Raw genomic sequence first — 21,390 nt, 5'->3', positions numbered from 1 at the left:
TCTATACACCAACAATGAAGCAACAGAAAGAGAAATCAAGAAACTGAACACATTCACAATTGCAAAAAAACCCATAAAATACCAGGGAATAAACATAACCAAAGTTGTAGGAGATCTGTACGATGAAACTATAGAAAACTTATGAAGGAAATTGAAGAAGAAACAAAAAAATGGAAAAACATTCCATCCTCATGGATTGGAAGAATAAATATAGTTAAAATGTCATTACTACCAAGGGGGAGAAGAAGGGGAGAAATATGGGGGATAGGGAGAGAGGCAAACCATGAGAGACTCTTGAATGCTGAGAACAAACTGAGGGCTGATGTGGGTGTGGGGAGGGGAAGGGGTGATGGGCATGGAGGAGGGCACTTGTGGGGATGAGCACTGGGTGGTATATGGAAACCAACTTGACAATAAATTATTTGAAAAAAAAATGTCATTACTACCCAAAGAAATCTACACATTCAATGCAATCCCAATAAAAATTGCACCGGCATTCCTCTCAAAACTAGAATAAACTATCCTAAAATTTGTATGGAACCACAAAAGACCCCGAAGAGACAAAGTAATATTGAAGAAGAAAACCAAAACGGGAGGCATCACCATCCCAGATTTTAGACTCTACTACAAAGCTGTCATCATCAAGACAGTATGGTATTGGCACAAAAACAGACACTTAGATCAATGGAATAGAATTGAGAACTCAGAATTGGGCCCAAATTCATGTACAGCCAACTAATCTTGACAAAGCAGGAAAGAGAATCCAATGGGAAAAAAACAGCCTCTTTAACAGATGGTGCTCGGAGAACTGGACAGCAACATGCAGAGGAATGAAACTAGATCATTTTCTCACACCATACACAAAAATTAACTCAAAATGGATAAGGAAACTGAATGTGAGACAGGAAACCATGGAAACCCTAAGGAGAAAGCAGGAAACAACCTCTTTTATCTCAACCGCAGCAAAATCTTGCTTGACACATCCCCAAAGGCAAGGGAATCAAGAGCAAGAATGAACTATTTGGACCTCATCAAGATTAACAGCTTCTGCACAGCAAAGCAAACAATCCATAAAACTAATAGGCAACCGACGGAATGGGAAAAAATAGTTGCAAATGACATATCAGATAAAGGGCTATAAGGAACTCATCCAACTTTACACCCCAAAAACAAATAATCCAGTGAAGAAATGGGCAGAAGATATGAACAGACACTTCTCCAAAGAGGACATCCAGATGGCCAACAGACACATGCAATGATGCTCAGTGTACCTCTTCATCAGGGAAATACAGATCAAAACCACACTGAGATACCACCTCACACCAGTCAGAGTGGCTAAAATGAGCAAATCAGGAGACTATAGATATGGGTGAGGACGTGGAGAAACGGGAACCCTCCTACACTGTTGGTGGGAATGTAAACTGGTGTAGCACCTCTGGAAAACAGTGTGGAAGTTCCTCAAAAAGTTAACAGTAGAACTCTCCTATGACCCAGCAATAGCACTGCTAGGAATTTCCCCAAGGGATACAGGAGTACTGATGCATAGGGGCACATGTGCACCAATGTTAGTAGCAGCACTCTCAACAATAGCCAAAACATGGAAAGAACCTAAAAGTTCATCAACGGACGAATGGATCAAGAAGATGTGGTTTATCTATACAATGGAATACTACATGGCAATGAGAAAGAATGAAATCTGGCCATGTGTAGCAACATGGATGGACCTTGAGGGTGTTATGCTGAGCGAAATAAGTTAGGCAGAGAAGGACAGATACCATATGTTTGCACGTATAGGAGGATTAGGAGGAACTTAATGGAGGACCTTGGGGGAGAAGAACGGGAAAAATAGTTGGGGAGAGGGAGGGAGGCAAACCATGAGAGACTCTTGAATGTTGCGAACAAATTGATGGCTGATGGGGGTGGAGAAGAGGGAAAGGGGGGTGATTGGCATGGAGGAGGGCACCTATTGGGATGAGTACTGGTTGCTATATGGAAATCAACTTGACAATAAACTATTAAGAAAACAAATATATAAAATCTTGAAAAATAAATAAATAAATAAATAAATAAATAAATAAATAAATAAAAAGTTAGTTTGTCCAACCATGGATAGTCCAGCATTCTTTTGACATCAATTAGCATGTTAGATGGATCTCCATCTCCTTATTTTCAATCTGTAGATGCCTTTAGGTCTAAAATGAGTCTCTTTTGACACAAAGAAATGGAAAAACATTCCATGCTCATGGATAGGAAGAATAAATATAGTTAAGATGTCATTACTACCTAAAGCACTCTACACATTCAATGCAATTCCAATCAAAATTGCACCAGCATACTTCTCAAAACTAGAACAAACTATCCAAAAATTTGTATGGAACCACAAAAGACCCCGAATAGCCAAAGTAATACTGAAAAATAAAACCAAAACGGGAGGTATCACCATCCCAGACTTCAGCCTCTACTACAAAGCTGTCATCCTCAAGACAGTATGGTATTGGCACAAAAACAGACACATAGACCAATGGAACAGAATTGAGAACTCAGAAGTGGACCCAAAAGTATACAGCCAACTGATCTTTGACAAAGCAGGAAAGAATATCCAATGGAAAAAAGACAGCCTTTTTAACAGATGGTGTTGGGAGAACTGGACAGCAACATGCAGAAGAATGAAACTAGATCATTTTCTCACACCATGCACAAAAATCAACTCAAAATGGATAAAGGACCTGAACGTGAGACAGGAAACTATCAACACCCTAGAGGAGAAAGCAGGAAACAACCTCCTTGACCTCCACCGCAGCAACTTCTTACTTGACACATCCCCAAAAGCAAGGGAATCAAGAGCAAAAATAAACTGTTGGGACCTCATCAAGATTAAAAGCTTCTGCACAGCCAAGGAAACAACCCAGAAAATTAATAGGCAACCAACGGAATGGGAAAAGATAGTTGCAAATGACATATCAGATAAAGGGTTAATATCCAGAATCTATAAGGAACTCACCAAACTACACGCCCGAAAAACAAACAACCCAGTGAAGAAATGGGCAGAAGACATGAACAGACACTTCTCCAAAGAGGACATCCAGATGGCCAACAGACACATGAAACGATGCTCAGCATCCCTCCTCATCAGGGAAATACAAATCAAAACCACACTGAGATACCACCTCACGCCAGTCAGAGTGGCTAAAATGAGCAAATCAGAGAACTCTAGATGCTGGCGAGGATGTGGAGAAACGGGCACCCTCCTACACTGTTGGTGGGAATGTAAACTGGTACAGCCCCTCTGGAAAACAGTGTGGAGGTTCCTCAGGAAACTAACAATAGAACTCCCTTATGACCCAGCAATAGCACTGCTAGGAATTTACCCAAGGGATACAGAAATGCTGAGGCATAGGAGCACATGTACCCCAATGTTCGTAGCAGCACTCTCCACAATAGCTAAAACATGGAAAGAGCCTAAGTGTCCATCAACGGATGAATGGATCAAGAAGATGTGGTTTATCTATACCATGGAATACTACATGGCAATGAGAAAGAATGAAATGTGGCCATGTGTAGCAACATGGATGGACCTTGAGGGTGTTATGCTGAGCGAAATAAGTCAGGCAGAGAAGGACAAATATCATATGTTTGCACGTATAGGAGGATTAGGAGGAACTTGACGGAGGAACAATGGGGAGAAGAAGGGCGGAAATGGTGGGGGAAAGGGAGTGAGGCAAACCATGAGAGACTCTTGAATGCTGACAAAAACTGAGGACTGATGGATGTGGGGGGAGGGGGGGAGGGGGGATGGGCATGGAGGAGGACACTTGTGGGGATGAGCACAGAGTGTTATGTGGAAACTAATTTGACAATAAACTATTTGTAAAAAAAAAAAAATAAAAGGCAATAACATTTATAAAATAAATAAATAAATAAAATAAAATGAGTCTCTTTTACACAGCATATAGATGGGTTTTGGTTGTTTTTTTTTTTTTTATTCATTTTGATACCTTATGTATTTTGATTGGAGCATTTAGTCCATTTACATTTAGAGTTATTATTGAAATATGAATTTAGGTCATTTTGTTACCTGTGAGTTGGTGTTTCTTGTGGAAAAGCTTTCAACCACTGATTATTGCATATGATGATATCTGTAGGCTTGTTATATATGGCCTTTATTATATTGATGTATGTTCATTCTATATACAATTTATTGAGTTTTTATTATGAAAGGGTTTGCAGTTTTAAAAAAAATTATTTCTGAGTGAGAGAGACAGCGTGAACAAGGGAGGACCAGAGAGAGAGGGAGACACAGAATCCAAAACAGGTTCCAGGCTCTGAGCTAGCTGTCAGCACAGATACTGATGCGGGGCTTGAGCCCAGGAACCGTGAGATCATGACCTGAGCCGAAGTTGGATCCTTAACCAACTGAGCCACCCAGGTGCCCCTGAAGAGGTTTGCATTTTGTCAAATGATTTTTCTGCGACTGTTGAGAGGATCATATGATTTTTATTTTTAAGCACAAAGCCCGATATGGTGCTCAGACTCACAAACTATGAGATCATGACCTGAGCCAAAGTCAGATGCTTAACGAACTGAGTCACTGAAGAGCCCCAAAGTGGGTTTATTCTTAAGCATTTTATTTTACAACTTGCTCTTCATTTATAACATTCTATGTATGTGGTGTGCCATATCTGTTGATTTGTGTATGGTGAACTATCCTTGCATCCCAGGGATAAGTCCCACTTATCACAGTGCATGATTTTTCTAACGTGTTGTTGCTCACACATTGTGTTCCTAATTTTGTTTAGTTGTCTATCTGCGTGTTATTGTAGTTTATTAAACTTCTTCAAGAAAATTATTCTGAATTCTTTGTCACACAAGTATAGACCTCATTTCTTTTGGATCAGTTACTAGAGCTTTATTAGTTTCCTTTGGTGGTGCTATGTTTACCCGACTCTTCATGGTCCTTGGTTCCTTGTATTGGTATCTGCATATTTGAGTAAGCAATCTCTTCTTCTACATTTCATAGATTTGCTTCAGCAGGGACAGTCCTTCATCAGTAAATTTAGCTTGGGTTTATGGATGGGTCAGTTGATGGCATCCTTAAGCAAGTGGGGCTTGCTGGTGGGGATTCTATTGGGTGGGGCCACTGCCCACTCTGATGTCAGGGAGGCAGCAGTGGCCCCACTGCATCCCCACATTTGGGTGGGCCTGCTCGCTGTGGTCCATGGTGAGTGGGGACACTAGCTGGGATCTGTTATCATCTCTGTTCAGGCAAGGTGCTGGCTATGGTGCTATGTTGGGCAAAGACAGTAGGCATGCAATGCTGGAAATAGGGAGAACAGTTGCAATGAGCCCGGTGAGAGATGATAGTGGCTTGAATGAAGGTGGTGGCAGTGAAGGTCGATATTTTGTGAAGGTAGAACTGACAAGCCTTTCAGATAGTTTCATTGTGGCATGCGCAAAAGAGAAATGATTCCAGAATGACTCCAAGGTTCCTGGCCTGAGTAACTGCAAGGGCAGAGTGCTCATTAACTCAGATGAGGAAGCTTGTAGGGAAGATTCAGAAGAGATCAAGAATTTGGTTATTAGGGCACCTGCGTGGCTCATTCTGTTAAGCATCCAACTCTTGATTTCAGCTTAGGTCACAATCTCAAAATTCCTGAGATCGAGCCTGGCATGAAGTTCTGCACTGACTGCATGGAGCCTGTTTGGGATTCTCTCTCTCTCTCTGCCTTTCCCTCACTTGTGCACACTCCCTCAAAATAAGTAAATAAACTTAAAAAAGAATTTGGTGGGGTTAGGGGCTCAGTTGGCTAAGCATCTGACTCTTGATTTCAGCTCAGATCATGATCTCACAGTTGGTGAGTTCAAGCTGTTTCTTGGGCTCTGGAGTGAGATACAAAGACTGCTTGGGATTCTCTCTTTCTCCCTCTCTCTCTTCCCATACTCTCTCAAAATAAAATAAATTAAAAACATTTTTTAAAAACCAAGAATTTGGTTCTTGACATGTTTAGTTTCTGGTACTTATTAGACATCCAAGCAGAAATGCTGAGTAGACAATGGGTGTACAAGTCATAACTTCAGGGGAAAGATCTGTGCTAGAAAGATACTTCACCTATTGTTCTCCTGCTTCCTTACATACAAAACAGGAATTATAATAAATACCTCAGAAAGTTTGGTCAGAATCCATCAAGATGATGCACATAATATTAAGTATTCCATTATATAAATATACCACACTTAATACAATGAATTTATTCATCCTACCATAGATGAATATTTAGATTATTTCTAGTTTGGGGATTCATAGGGTTTTTTTAAAATTAATGTTTATCTTATTTTTGAGAGATAGAGACAGAGTGTGAGCTGGGGAAGGGCAGAGAGAGAGGGAGACACAGAATCCAAAGCAGGTTCCAGGCTCTGAGCTGTCAGCACAGAGCCTGATGTGGAGCTCAAACTCACAAACGTTGAGATCATGACCTGAGCCAAGCTAACTCGGCTGGAAGCTAAGTGAGCCACCCAAGCACCCCTAGGGATTCATAAGTTTAATTCCTTCATTAAACATTTTTATTCATGTCTCTTGTTGCACATGTATATGTATTTCTCTGGAATATATACCCAAGCATGGAATTAATAAAATGTGTATCTTTACTATCTTATATAACAACAGTTTTCCAAATTGGTTGTACCAATTAATACTCCCACTAGCAGTACAATTATCTACTGCTCCACCTTTTTTTCTAAGCCTTGATATTTAACTTCTGAATTCTAATTTTTGTTTCTCTGGTTGGTGTGCAGGGGATTCCCATTATGATTCAATTTGAATTTGAGTTTAATTTGAATAAAACTCAGCATCTTTTCATGTAATTATTGGTCATTTGGATGTGTGTGTCCGTGTGTGTGTGTGTGTGTGTAAAGTTCAACTCCTTTTCATAGGTTCTTCCATCACTTTCTTCTCCTTCTTGATTGCCAGGGATCTTTACGTATTATTAATTTGGGGGTTTTGTTTGTTTTATGAAATTCAAATATCTTTTACCATTTTGTCTTTTTACTCTGTAATGTCTTCTGACAACAGACACAAATTAGTACTTAACTTTAACATAGTCCAATTTACTATTCTTTTCTTTTATGGTTAGTGCTTTCTGTCTATGTCTTGTTTAAGGAATATTTTTCTAGGGGCACCTGGGTGGCTCAGTCAGTTAAGCATCCAACTTCAGCTCAGGTCATGATCTTGCAGTTTGTGGGTTTGAGCCCCGCATCAGGCTCTGTGCTGATGGCTCAGATCTGGGGGCCTGCTTTGAGCTCTGTGTTTCCCTCGCTCTCTCTGCCCCTTCCCTCCTCATTCTCTCTCTCTCTCTCTCTCTCAAATGTAAATAAACATTTTAAAAAAGAAATATTTTTCTACTTCAAGGAGACAAAGATATTCTCCTAATTCTTGTATGTAAAGGTATAGTTTTAATTTTATATTTAAGTTTTGAATTCCATTGACATGTATGTTTAGTTTTTGCATATGTTGTGTAATAGGGATCTAATTTCATTTTTCTGTGTGAATTTCTTACTATCTTAGCTCCATTTATGAAAATATGCTCTCCAGTGCCTCATTTATAAATCAAGTGTACACTAATCTATAGATATGTTTCTGGGCTTTCATTCTACGGCATTTGTCTTGTTTGTCCTGACTTTCAGAAATATCCATATACTTTTAGTTACCATTGGTCTATAGGGAGTCTTGATATCTGGTAACGTAGTGATTCTCAAAGTATTGTTTCTAAATCCACACATCAGCATTTCCTGGGGACTTGTTAGAAATGCAAATCATTGGACTTCACCCAGACTTATTCAAGGGACAAAGGGACATGGCCAAAGGTCTATGGCTATGTCCATTCTTGAAGAAAAATGATCAGAATTTTCTCTTTCAAGGCCAAAGTGTTGACAGTAATAACAGACAACTATGGTTGTAGTAATAAAAGACAATTATGGTTGTGTGGAGGTAAGATGGGGACACATGGAGTATTCCCCTTTATCTGCTTCTCCAACATTAGAATTAGGACATTGGATGGAGGGTGATCTGACCTCCTTCATATCAACCCTTTCCTACCATGGCATGATATTATTTCTGTTTAAACAAAAGTAAATAATATGAACAGCAGAGCAATAGATTATGTTACATTTTCCTTAGTGATTAGTAGTTTTAATCTACAAAAAATATGTGTGTCTTTTTAACAACTTCCAATATTACAGATATATACAAACTAAAAAGCAAACATTATCTCTTTCTTTCCTGTTCCATGTCCTCTCCTAGAATTAACAATGTTCTTTAAAATTTTTTAATGTTTATTTATTTTTGAGAGAGAGAGAGAGAGAATGAGAATGAACAGGGGAGGAGCAGAGAGAAAAGGAGACACAGAATCCAAAGCAGGCTCCAGGCTCTGAGCTGTCAACACAGAGCCTGATGCATGGCTTGAACTCATGAGCCATGAGATCATGACCCGAGCTGAAGTTGGACACTTAACTGAGCCACCTAGGTGCCCTTAAATTTTTTTTTTAATGTTCATTTATTTTTGAGAGAGAGAGAGAGCACAAGCAGGGGAAGAGCAGAGAGAGAAAGAGACACAGAATCCGAAGCAGGAATTAACAATTTTCAATGGGAGGTTTTCTTACTGAATATATAATCACTTATTCATCATATACGCATACACATTTAAAATACAGATATATGATTAAGCATTTTATTTATTATCAGACTTATTCTTTTTTTTAAATGGGTTTATTCTTTTTAAATGTTTACTTATTTATTTTTGAGAGAGAGAGAGAGAGAGAGCACAAGCTGGGGAGGGGCAGAGAGAAGGAGACACAGAATTCGATACAGGCTCCAGGCTCTGAGCTGTCAGCACAGAGCTTGATGCAAGGCTCAAATTCACAAACTGCATGATCGTGACCTGAACTGAAATTGTATGCTTAACCAACCGGGTCACCCAGGAGCCCCCAAATGGGTTTATTCTTAAGCATTTTATTTTGCGACTTGCTCTTCATTCATAATGGCTTTTAAGGGCAGTGGTGGAAATATACCTCATTTTAAATAACTACTATATGTTATTTCTTTCTATGGAAAAATTGAACCATTATTTGTCTACTCTCCTGTTGATGGGTATTTAGGTGGTTTCTAATTTTTCACTATTACAAATAATGCTGTATATTCAATGAGTGTCTGTGTACATGTAGCTTGATAGCTTGATATACTATTACTATAGGGCATGGGTCTTAGAAACACAAATATTGAGACAATGAAAGATGAGAGATTTTCAAACATTCAGCTGCATACATATGGCCAAGTTAGTTTTCTCTATGGGGTGGTTATTAAAATTCAGGTTCATAGGTCCCCATGTAAGACGTGCTTAGTAATATCTTTGGAAATGATATGGAATAGTAAGTGGCAAAAATATTAAGATGCAAATTATTACAGAGTCTAAAATCCCTGAAAGAAAATAGAGAATAAAGAATGAAAACAAAAGTGAACAGAATCAAGTCCTTGCCTGTAGCACTGGATGATTCTACATCCCTGAGCCTCCATATTTGGTTCTGGAAGCTCCTCATTATATCTGCCTTCAACATTCACATATGAGTTTTCACCCTCTCTTCAAAAGATATGGAGAATAATTCTCAGTACATACACAAATTTTTCCTTGAGAACCAGATAGATTTCAGAGTGGTAATGATGGTAGAAATAGAGGGATCTCTAAGGGGGCTTGAAGCTAAGAGAAGGCTCAAGGGGAGTGAGTACCTGTAAGGGACAGACACCAGATGACCAGGGTAAAGATCCAGAGGCATCTCCACCCCCTGCATGCTGGCCTGATCATTGGTTCAGTTGTGTGCTGAACCACTAAGTCACTTAGCTAATCAGGGCTAAGAGTTGGGCCTGTGTTCACTACAGAACCCAGAATATCCTGGAATATCCTGCTGTCGATGACAGAGAAGAAAGGAGGCAAAATCCGTGCATAAACTGATGGGACAGACACATTCTCTGTTTTAGTGGAAGTTTCAAATTTATGAAACTTTCAATCTATCTCTGTATATCTCTGTTTCTCTTCCTAAATTACTGTAATGACTTTCAAACACCTAGGAAAACTGATTACAGAAATTCATTAAAGTAAGAAGGATAAAAAGGGAATCAAAGTCATCAAACCCATATGAATTAGTTCCAGGAATTTTTGTGGAAAACAGAGGTTTCAATAGCACTTGGAGGGAATAAAAAAAGATGTGCTTTCCTGGAAAAGAGGAGGTACAGACAGGTAGATATGTGAAAACTGGAAGCCAAGATTTTGGTAGACCTTGAGCCAGTTCCTGAATCATAATGGTCTCAATGGCTGATGGTTGCATATGCAAAGAAATGGATACAACCCAACATCTGTGACACATATGAATGATCCATGCTGACCAACAAAAACAGGGTGCAAGGGAGCAGAGACACTCATGAACATGCTCCCAGAGTTTCTGGCTAGGACTTCCTCCTGCCCATCAGCTTCCTCAGGCCCTGTTTCAGGTCTTTGTTTCTCAGGCTGTAGATAAAAGGGTTTAGCATGGAGGAAAGAACTGTGTAGACAATTGTTGCCACACGATCTCTCACGGTGTAGTTGGACAGGGGCTGTAAATAGACATAGAAGATGCTTCCATAAAAGAGTGTTACCACAGTGAGATGAGAGCCACAGGTGGAGAAGGCTTTGCGTTTCCCAGCAGCCGAGGGGATCTTGAGAACTGTGATGAGGATTCGTACATAAGAGAAAGTAATGCACAGAAAAGGGGTCACCAAAACAACGGAACCTTCTGACATTATCACGATTTCATTGACAAATGTGGAGGAGCAGGACAACTTCATCAGAGGGCTGATGTCACAGAGGAAGTGATAGATAACGTTGGAGTCACAAAAGGTGAGACGATTCAGTAATAGGGTGTGTAGGAGTGAGTGGAGGTGAGGAAATGAGCAGGAAAAGGCCACCAGCAGAACACAGCGACGGTGGTTCATGATGGTGACATAGTGGAAGGGGTCACAGATGGCCACATAGCGGTCAAAGGCCATGACTGCCAGGAGGCAGCTGTCAGTGTTGCCCAGAGCATAAATAAAATACATCTGTGTCAGACACCCAGCATAGGAGATGGTCTTCTCTGACAGGAAGCTCACTAGCATCCTGGGGACAATGGTGGTTGTAAAGCAAATGTCAGTGAAGGACAGGAAACTCAAGAAGAAATACATGGGGGTCTGGAGCTGGGGGTCAGAGTGGATGGCGAGGATGATGAGTAGGTTCCCTGTTATGGTGACCAGGTACATGGTGAGGAAGAGGATAAAGAGTGGCTTCTGGTCCTCAGGCCTGGAGGAGAGTCCCAGGAGGATAAAACTGGAGACACTGTTGGTTTGGTTGTCTCTTTCCATGATTATGAAGTCAGCTAAAACAAAGAACATCTTACCATTTCACAGAAATTTCTTCCATAAAAAGCCAATAAGTATGTTTCTTTCTATGTTTACTTTTCACTTATAAGATCATGATTAGCTACCATAACTTGTCAACTTTGTGTGGTCTTTGACGCTGCCATCTCACCCAGCTTCCAGACTTCACACACTTCTAGTATTGATAGCATGGACCTTGGGAAGAAGAATTTTCTGTCATGAACAGATTTTAACTTTCCTAATTCAGCTTATATTAAATCTTAAAAATAATTGTCTATTGAGCATCTACTTTGTCAAAGTATTCTTCTGGTAGTAGGGACACCACTGTGAAAAAGGAAGAGACAAGCCTGGCTTTTAGATCCTCCATTAAAATGGAGGATCTATCTAGCTATCATCTATCTATTGTCTACCACCTTTCATCAGGTAGTTCTGCATTCTATAAAGAGAAATAAACCACATAAGGGAATAGAGACTGACAAAAGTATAATGGGGAATTTATTTTAGATTAGATGGCTTTATTTTTCTCTGTCTGTGTCAAAACAAGTGTTCATTTATGTTATGCTGAGCTTTACCTTTGAAACTCCTTGCCAAAAGAGGAGGTTTGATGAAATATTCAACCAGGAAATCAGAGGAATAATAAACCTAGGCAAGCAAAGTTTTGCTTTCACGCTTGGTTCATCTTTAGAGGTACTTATTTAGAAGCTCACATTCCTGGTAAATGTCAACCTATCACTATCATTCTATACAAGTCCGCATTTTTAATTTCATGTTTTACCTATTTTCTTTCTAGTTTCCTAAATCTGATCATGTTCCCATATCTTGGACATCCAGCCATTAAGCAAGTATATGCCGTCTATGCCAGCATCCTTTTGTTTATCTAGTTATATAGATATCCTTGAAAAATATCTATTATTGCTTTGTTTAGGTATTTTTTCTTCCATTTACTGCAACAACTACTTCAATAATACTGTGGCATATATTTCATTCTGTCTTTTTCTACCTATATATGTTTTTGGAGATCTATCAATGTTATGGCTCTTTACTTCTGATTCTTTCCATTGTATGCACACAGCACACTTGACTTACTGTTTCCCTAAATGTCCTCGAAATCATTATTACAATGAACAACATAAATTCAGATATCCTCATGCCTACAACGTGTTTTAAAAAATTTATTACTTTAATCAATCAATTACTTAATTATTAAAAATGCTTTTTTAATGTTTATTTATTTTTGAGAGAGAGAGAGATCACAAGCAGGGGAGGGGCAGAGAGAGAAGGAGACACAGAATCAGAAGCAGGCTTCTGTCAGCACAGAGCCCAATGTGGGGCTTAAACTCATGGACTGTGAGATCATGACCTAAGCCAAAGTCAGACGCATAACTGACTGAGCTACCCAGGGTGCCCCTGCCTACAAAGTGTTTTAAATTATTCATCAAGACACTGAGAATGGGCACATTGGATAGGCATTTTTAAAATAGCAGTTCAAGGAATCACCATTTATTTATTCATTTGTTCATTCGGTAATTAAATGCCCACTTTCCAGCTGGTTAGTATCAGGCAAATAATTAAATATCTTTATATTTCAGTTTTCTTATCTGTGAATAGCTATAGTAATATTTTCCCCATAATATTTTTATGATGTTTTCATTTTTAAAATGTCCTTAAAGCACTTAGATTGATTCCAGGGACAGAGTAAATGTTTGATATCACTGTCTTCTCTTCCCCATAACCATTGGTGCCAATGACTTTTTCTCTAACTAGGAATTTGTACATGTTCTCAGAAGTAATGAATCTGAGTACTAAAGTAACCCTAGCCCCCCCCCCCACATTAATGCTCTAATGGTCAGATTAATCTTTTTAAAATTGTTTTTAATGTTTTATTTATTTCTGAGAGAGAAAAAGAGAGAGGAGGGGAGGTTCAGAGAAAGAGGAAGATACAGAATCTGAAGCAGGCTCCAGGCTCTGAGCTAGCCATCAGCACAGAGCCTGACACGGGGCTCAAACCCATGAACCGTGTGATCATGACCTGAGCCAAAGTTGGACGCTTAACCAACTGAGCCACCCAGGCAACCCAATGGTCAGATTAACCTTAATATGAATTTACAAAGCCTTCTTAGATGGTGTATTTGTCCATATTTTGAATAATATGAGAGTGAATCAGTAACTAAACACATCTCATACAGGTAGAATTTTGTTTAATCCTCACTGCAAACTTGTGAGGCATAAGCCTTTTTTTTTTTTTTTTTTTTTTTCATTTGAGAGAGAGAGAGAAAGATAGAGCATGCAAGTGGGGGAGAGGCAGATGGAGAGGGGAGAGAATCTCAAGCAGGCTCCATGATCAGTGCAGAGCCTGATGCAGGGTTGATCCCAGGACCCTGGGATCATGACCTGAGCCAAAATCAAGAGTTGGACACTTAACCAACTGAGCCCCCCAGGTGCCCTGGCATAAGCTATTATTACTCCCATTTCCTTTTTCTAATGAGGAAGTAGATACAGAGTTAAACTAATTTGCTAAACTTACACATCAAGTAAATGGCCAAAAATAGGATTCAAATTCAGAATTAATTCTGAATCTCAAGATTTAACTATTAACCACTATGCATCTTTTCATATTTTTATAAAGCTATAAAATATATCTGAAACAATCATGCACAGGATCTATTTTTTTCCAATTTGATCATTTTCTATTTTAACACACACATGTCCCACACATTTTGTTTCCTTAAATGTTTTTCACCCCATCTTAAAAACAGACTTTTGCTGTTACAATGGTATATATATTTTTTCTGTGTTAAACAGAGTTTAGAATTTGAAAATTCTCATATATGTGATTGATTTGCAAAAAAAAAATGAGGAATTTGGTCTTGAATGGCTGGGGCATTGTATGTGTATTAAGTTGAGAGTGTGGTAGAAATTGCACTAGACTTGGAAGCACAAAGTGGGGGGTTGTACTTGACCTCTATTACTTGTGCACTGAGGGATTTTAGATATTCTAAAGAGTGAATATAACATATACATTTCTATATTTATATGTTTGTAAAATATACATCAACAAAAAAAAATTCTAAGTTTGTAAAATATACATCAGCAAAAATAAATTATTTGTGAAGGGGATGCCTGAGGAGCATGAGATAAAGATTTAAATGGTTCAAGCAAGGTTGGGTACTCCTGTATCTCATCTGGGCTGAGTACATGGCAAAATGGAAAGAAGTTTTGGAAGTGAGAATCTGAGGAAATAATTCTCAAAGCCTGGCATGTGTCAAGGATGGGGGACGTGTGTGTGTGTGTGTGTGTAGCTTTTCTACTAAACTCCCCACATCTACTTATTGGGGATCTGCTTCCTTACAAGCCATGGTATAGGGGCCTGGGTGGCTCAGATTGTAGAGCGTCCAGCTCTTGATTATGGCTCAGGTCATAATCTCGCTATCTTGGGATCAAGCCCCACATTGGGCTCTGTGTTGAGAATGGAGCCTGTTTAGGATCCTCTCTCTCCCTCTCCTTGCCTCTCCTCTGCTCATTTTCTCTCTCTCTCTCTTTCTCTCTAAAAATAAATAAATAAACATTTAAAAACCCCAAAACCATGGTATAATGACATATACTGGTCTATGGATTAAATAGGGTGATCATAAAATGCAAAGCCTTACTTACTTAAATGCAAAGCAAACTTACTTAAATGCTAGGCTGAACTCTGATATACTGTGTCCATGTAATTTTTGGAGCTAAAGGAGCTAAAAGGAGGCTGAAATAAGTACCCAGGTCAGGTGGATGGTCAGGTGGGCAGCCAGCATGCTGGTGTTCACTTTCCATATCCAGATATCTTCTCACTCTTTCCAGTTTTAAAAAACCTTTTCTTCCTCTTGAACCTCTTTTCCAAATTGGTTAGGTTTACCTATCAGTCAAAGCTGACCCTTGACATTCTAGCCAGTGATAAAAAGAGGGGTTGGGAGGAAAGAGGAAAAAGCAGAGAGGCAGATTGCTCTAGATTCCAGAGGGGAAAAGTTTCCTAATGCTGTCTCACATCCCTATTTCTCACCCTCTGTCTCTCAGCATCCTTCAGTTGTTTTTCTGTTTCCCATTGCAGAAGTCAGAGATGCCAAGATTCACTGTAGCAGGAACTCTCCTGGTCGAGGAAACTCTGTCGACTTCTCATGGGTTTGCCTCTGCTTTCTTGGACTCCTTTGGGTCCTTGCTGGGCCGAGGAAGCTACAGGGTGTTCATTCCAACAGGACCCCTCAAGAGAGTTTGCTCTGTGACCTCTCTCTCAATATAGAAATCACAATGGCAGCAGAATTGAGCGGAGCTGCCCTTAGGGGGACAGCGAACTCGGGAGTCCACCTTCTGAAGATTGAGGTTATTTCCAGAGCCTTTCAAACTTACTATAACATCTCTAGGGCATGCTTTAGTGTCCTCATGTATAGGGTAGTCAAAGGGGATAGGATGAGTGTGTGTGTGTGTGTGTGTGTGTGTGTGTGTGTGTATGTGTGTGTGTTTGGTGATTAGGGAACATTACGGTTTGGGTTCTCCAGGAACCCAACTTTCAGACGGAGATTAGCCTGCAGGGCAGTTATTGGAGATTGCTCTAGGGATCCACATCTGTGGAAGGGAGAGGAAGAAAGTAGAGCTGGGCAGAAAGAGAAGTTTGGTTGTGATACAGTTCTCACAAATGCCTCAGCTAAACTTACTGGGAGCTCTGGAGCTAGGATGTTGAGGGGGATGGCTCTTTATATTCTCACTTTGATCATTGGGTGTAGGCTGCACCTGGAAGATAGGATGCTTGGGTGAAACAGTTTCTTTCAGCCAAAAGCCAACCCCAAAGAGAGAGCTTAAAGCTGAGGACTATCTTACAAGGCAACTGAGGACTATCTTACAAGGCAACTCCTGATGAGCTATAGTAGAGTCATTATTCGTTTTTGACCTGCACTTACACAGTGAGCTGACTTACTCATGAACCATGCTCAGGGTTTTCCTTCCTCTGTCAGCTGGTTATAGGGGATATTCTACGCAGTCATAGCTTTCTGATCCCTTCCCTAGATCACACTGGGTTTCCATAAATAATACTGATATAATGGGTCCTCTGCATCCTTGTGGTGATTATCTTTCACCTTCAAGACTGTACATGTCTTTCTAAGGCTCCAACCTGCTAGCAACTTCTTGGTTATCTGATCCATTTACCATGGTGTCATTGATGCAGTGGACCAGTGTGATGTTCTGTGGGATACCTAGGTTGTCTGCATGTTTTCAGACTATATTATGACAGAATTCAAGAGAGTTAACAGAACCTTGGGGAAAAACATATACCATTTCTATTCAAAGTACACGCAAACTGCTTCTGATCCTTTTATGTGTTAGAACTGGAAAAGAATGTGTCCACAAGATCAGCGGCTGAAAACCATGTAGTTAAGGCCACATATTAGTTAGTCTTAGGTAGCAAATATACCACATCTAGGAAGATGGCTGAGATTGAGGCTACTCTTTGGTTGAGTTTGCAATAGTCCACTGTCACCTTCCAGGGTCTGTCTGGTTTTTGTAGGAACTCAAATGGTGAGTTAAAGAGAGAAATGATGGACACCCACTGTGGCATGCTTTCTCTTCCATTCCCCTCAGATATATTATTTTTGACTTATTATCTTGACTTGGGGATGGGCAGCTTCAGAGGATCCCCACAGGCCAGGGATCCAATGTTGGTGATGTGCTAACTTCCAAGTATTCTTTGTAATTATATTTAAGGACACTACTGAAATTACATAGTGTGTCTGCAGATTAAGTGGACCCACTGTATAACTAATTGAACCAGTACTCCATTTAGTACCTTATCCCTATTTGCATCCTCTCTAACAATGACACCATGATGACATTTTCCCATATAAAGTTGCCCAAGTAAATGGCCATAGGTACCTCTGGGGAAAGTCAGGGAGAATCACCATGGGTGCATTCCCTGTGGTGTTGCATGGCTCTTCCTTCTTGGGACATGGCCTTTCCATCAGTCAGTGGCTTCTGGGTTTAAAAGTGGTTCAGGTCTAAAACTCAAGCAAGGGACCAGAATGTTTCATTGAGTACTCTCAGTATCCTCATTCATCCTTGATTTCTTTTGTTCAGAGATGGAACAGTACCCCTTACTGGTTGCTGATCTATTTTCCCATAGCAACCCCATCTCCATATTTTTCCCAGGTGAAGATTCCTTGACTGGCATTCCTTGACTCACCACTTGTGATGTTTAATTTTCTGTCAAGTTGGCTGGGCTATGGTACCCAGTTATTTAATGAAATAGTAATTCAGGTGTTGCCATGGAGTATTTTGTAGATATGATTGACATCTACTATCAGTTGACTTTAAGTAAAAGAATATAATTTAAGTAAATGAGGTAAAATATTTTATAAAGTAAATATATGTAAGTAAAGTAGAATAATGTTAAGTAAAGGAGATTACTCTTATTTAGTTGGTTGAAGGCCTTGAGAGTACAAGCAAAAGCGGAGGTTTTCTGGAGAAGAGACATTGCCTCAAGATGCCCTGAATTTCCATCCTGCAGACTGTCTGCCCTGTGGATTTCGGACTTGCCAGCTTCTACATTTGCAATTCTTAAAATCTCCATCTCTCTTTATCTCTTTGTCATGTATACATTTCTGTGATGTCATATCTTACCATTAGTCTGACTTACAGAAGAAGACCCATTATCAAAAGTATAAGATGAAAAATAGTCTTGTGTTCTTGTTTCCCATCCACACACAGTCTGCTATTAGCATAATTTATAATTAAATGAAGACTTGGGTTGGTGTGTTACAAACTTGACCAGTTCTTAGGGTGAATTCTTCATTTGGCAAATTCATTAGAATTTTAGTCCCTTAGGCCAGCTTGTCTTTAGAAAACTGACTGGGTTTAGTCTTAGCACACAGTATCTCATTTAACCCTCACAATAGCATTGCAATCAAGGAGCTGTTACCACCTGCCATAGGTCTGAGGAGACAGAACTTAAATCCCTTGCATAGGTGACCCAGTGGCAGAGCTTTTACTGATCTCAGGTCAGTCTGTGTCTAACGCCCTGGGATCAATCTTATCATCTGATTGTTTCTTGATCAAGCCTCAGCCCTTGCTCTACAGAGTATCTCAGGGGAGTGGGGAGACCTGCAAGCTCTCAGGTAGCAGTGGAACGCTTGCTCTGATGGAAGCCAGGTCTGAAATTTGGGAGTCTGCAAGACCAGTCCTTACCCTGTTTTGGCCATTCTGTAAGGTATGGAAAGACTGATCCCATGCCATAGCTATTCAGAAGCCAAGGTGGCCATGGTCACTTCTGTGCTCCATGACATCAACATCAAGGTTACTTTCTCTTAGGACTTGTGGTTCAGCCCCTCTAGTCCCTTCACAGGTTACCTCCCAAGGGGAAAGCAAAAAATTGGGCAATTAGCCTATATAGACTCCTGCTCTCATCAGAAGCTCAGGATGTTCCCCCTGGGTATTAACCTTGTTGGTGAATAGAGATCTTCTTGCCCATTTTTATGCTGCTGGAAAACAGAGATGAAATCTTCAAAAGGTCCCTAGGTCATGAGAACTTGTTCCTTGGATACCAGGTGTGCTGAACAAAAAGTGAAGGCCCAGGGAAAAACCTTGACCAGAAATGTCTGAGCTCACCAAGGAGTGCTGTAGGTCAGAAGATGGAGAATCACCACCTGGCACTGGACGTGTATGTTTAGGCAAGGATGTGTATGCATGCGTGTATTTTTTTGTGTTGTTTGTATAACCCAATGTACTTAGTAGTTAACTAACTCATGTACCAACTCTGTTCATGTAGACAGGGTTACAATAGATTATGGAGGGAAAACTTTTTGGTGTGTGTGTGTGTGTGTTCATGTGTTGTTTAGGTTTATGTTTTTGTGTGGTCTATTTGCATTACTGCACATGTACCTGTATGTAGATAGTATGTTCTTTTTTCTGTGGGTTGTGCTTTGTCTGGATGACTGTGATGTTTATGTATTGTGTTGTGTGTGACAGTGTTTTATTTATCAGTTGAGTGTAAATTCATGTAAAAGTAACACAAACCCTGATTGTATTTTATCTAGAATGAGTTTAGGTCTTGAAGAGAATGTATATAGATCTGACGTCTGTGATGGTGTGCATGAGTGTGTGTGTGACTACATGTGTGTTTTTATGTATAAAACACTTACACTCTATTTTAGCCTAAAATAGGTATAGATAGAAGGGAGGGAAATAAAATCAGAAGGCAACATGTATATGTGTGTTTGCATGGGTTTATGTGTATGTCCATGGGTGTGGGTGTGTGTGTGTGTGCGCGCGCAGAGATGTGTATATGTATGTGTGTTGGATAAACAGATTCATAACTACATTCTCCTTTTATGTCTTATCTCTTTTTATTTCAGACAGAGATAGGCAGCTCTGAGAAGAGTCATCCTCAAGTCAGGTGGTAAGCTATTTGTCCATGTGATTTGAAGACCCCACAGTGCACTGAGGGCACTTTTCTTCATTGACCTTCCAAAATGCCATATTTCTACTCTTTTTTTAAAATTAAAAAAAAAATTTTATTTCTGAAAGAGAGAGAGACAGCGTGAACAGGGGAGGGTCAGAGAGAGAGGGAGACACAGAATCCAAAACAGGCTCCAGGCTCTGAGCTAGCTGTCAGCACAGAACCTGACGCAGGGCTCGAACCCATGAACCGTGAGATCATGACCTGAGCCGAAGTCGGACACTTAACCGACTGAGCCACCTAGGGCCACTGACTGAGATGAGCTCAGAGAACAGAGGTTCTTCGAAGAGGCTCTTCTATCAGATCCCTATGCCTTAGAATGATGGTGTCTCACTGGGTTCCATCTTAGGGCTTCTGTGTGTGGCCTCTAAGTCTGATTTAATTCCCAGCAAGGGAGTTGCCTGGCCTTTAGTGCAAAGACTATCAGAAGTCCTATGCTTAAGATCAGAGTCTATCAACTAGTACATGCTATGGAGTATGTGATTTCATACCTGTTTCTACTATAGTAACATGAAATAATTGACTGTTGGAATTTCTGCTTTACAGGCACTCAATTAATGCTTGCTAATTAATGTAACTAAGTGCATGTGGAAGACCTTCAAAAATTGGAAAGTGTGGTATAAGTAGGTGACCATACATTCTGGTTTGCCTAGGAAAGTCTTGGTGTAGACCTATTGTTCTGGTATAATTATTATTTAACTTCTCTTTTCAGTCTTTAAAAAATTATTTTTAGAGAGAAAGGGAGAGTGTTTGGGTCAGAGGGAGAGAGAGAGAAATCTTAGGCAGGTTCCACGCTCAGTGCAGAGCCCAACATAGGACTTAATTCCATGACCCTGGGATCATGACCTGAACCAAAATTAAGAGTTGGATGCTCAACCAACTGAGCCACTGAGACACCCCTCTTTTCTTAAAGTATGCTGGCTTGGATAATATAATATAGGGTCATCACATGTATGAGTATAGGTAGGTAAATCAAGTAGGTAGATTTTGAAGGGCAATTTTGAAGCCCTGAAACAATTCCAGACATGGACCAGGATATTCTGCCAAATGAACAAAGGGCAGTAACAGCAGAATGGTGAAGAGTAGGATCTCTGACTATGGTGACAAAAGTCCCCAAGGCCACTCAGGTAGTAAATTATTGAGTTTAGAATCCAATTCAATATTTTTTTTAGTTACAGAGCCTTAGCTCCTGATCAGTACTCTATAATGTGTTCAATAATGTGAGCTCCAAGAAGGAAGAGGATTTCATATTTTATTTTCTGTTTTGTTCTCAGTGCCAAGAAGGAATCTGGAACATGGTCAAATAAGTGAAGAAATTTATGCTGGTCTCCTTTGAAGGAAATCTTTTTTGCTGTTGGAAATTTGATGCATTCTGTGACCACAATGGGGCAGAAGGAGATTCAGACTGCAAAATGTGTGGTGTGTCTGAATTTTGATACAGTCCACAGGGGAAACAGCATATGGCTGTAATGTACACATAGTG

The 21,390-nt window shown here is 39.9% G+C and overlaps 1 protein-coding gene across 1 annotated transcript; it reads right to left on the bottom strand.

The window, feature by feature from the left end:
* Positions 1-10,475: 10,475 nt before the first annotated feature.
* LOC120226164 (olfactory receptor 1L8-like) lies at positions 10,476-11,476 on the bottom strand. Its single transcript, XM_039224357.1, has one exon. It carries the CDS (start codon positions 11,444-11,446, stop codon positions 10,487-10,489), a length of 960 nt encoding a protein of 319 aa, XP_039080288.1. The 5' UTR covers positions 11,447-11,476; the 3' UTR covers positions 10,476-10,486.
* Between the last annotated feature and the right edge of the window lie 9,914 nt (positions 11,477-21,390).

The sequence above is a fragment of the Hyaena hyaena genome, unplaced genomic scaffold, assembly GCF_003009895.1.
Source record: "Hyaena hyaena isolate Hyena2069 unplaced genomic scaffold, ASM300989v1 scaffold_1627, whole genome shotgun sequence".
Taxonomy (NCBI): Eukaryota; Metazoa; Chordata; class Mammalia; order Carnivora; family Hyaenidae; genus Hyaena; species Hyaena hyaena.
Note: the sequence above shows the minus strand (reverse complement) of the source record. Positions and strands in the feature narration are given on the sequence as shown.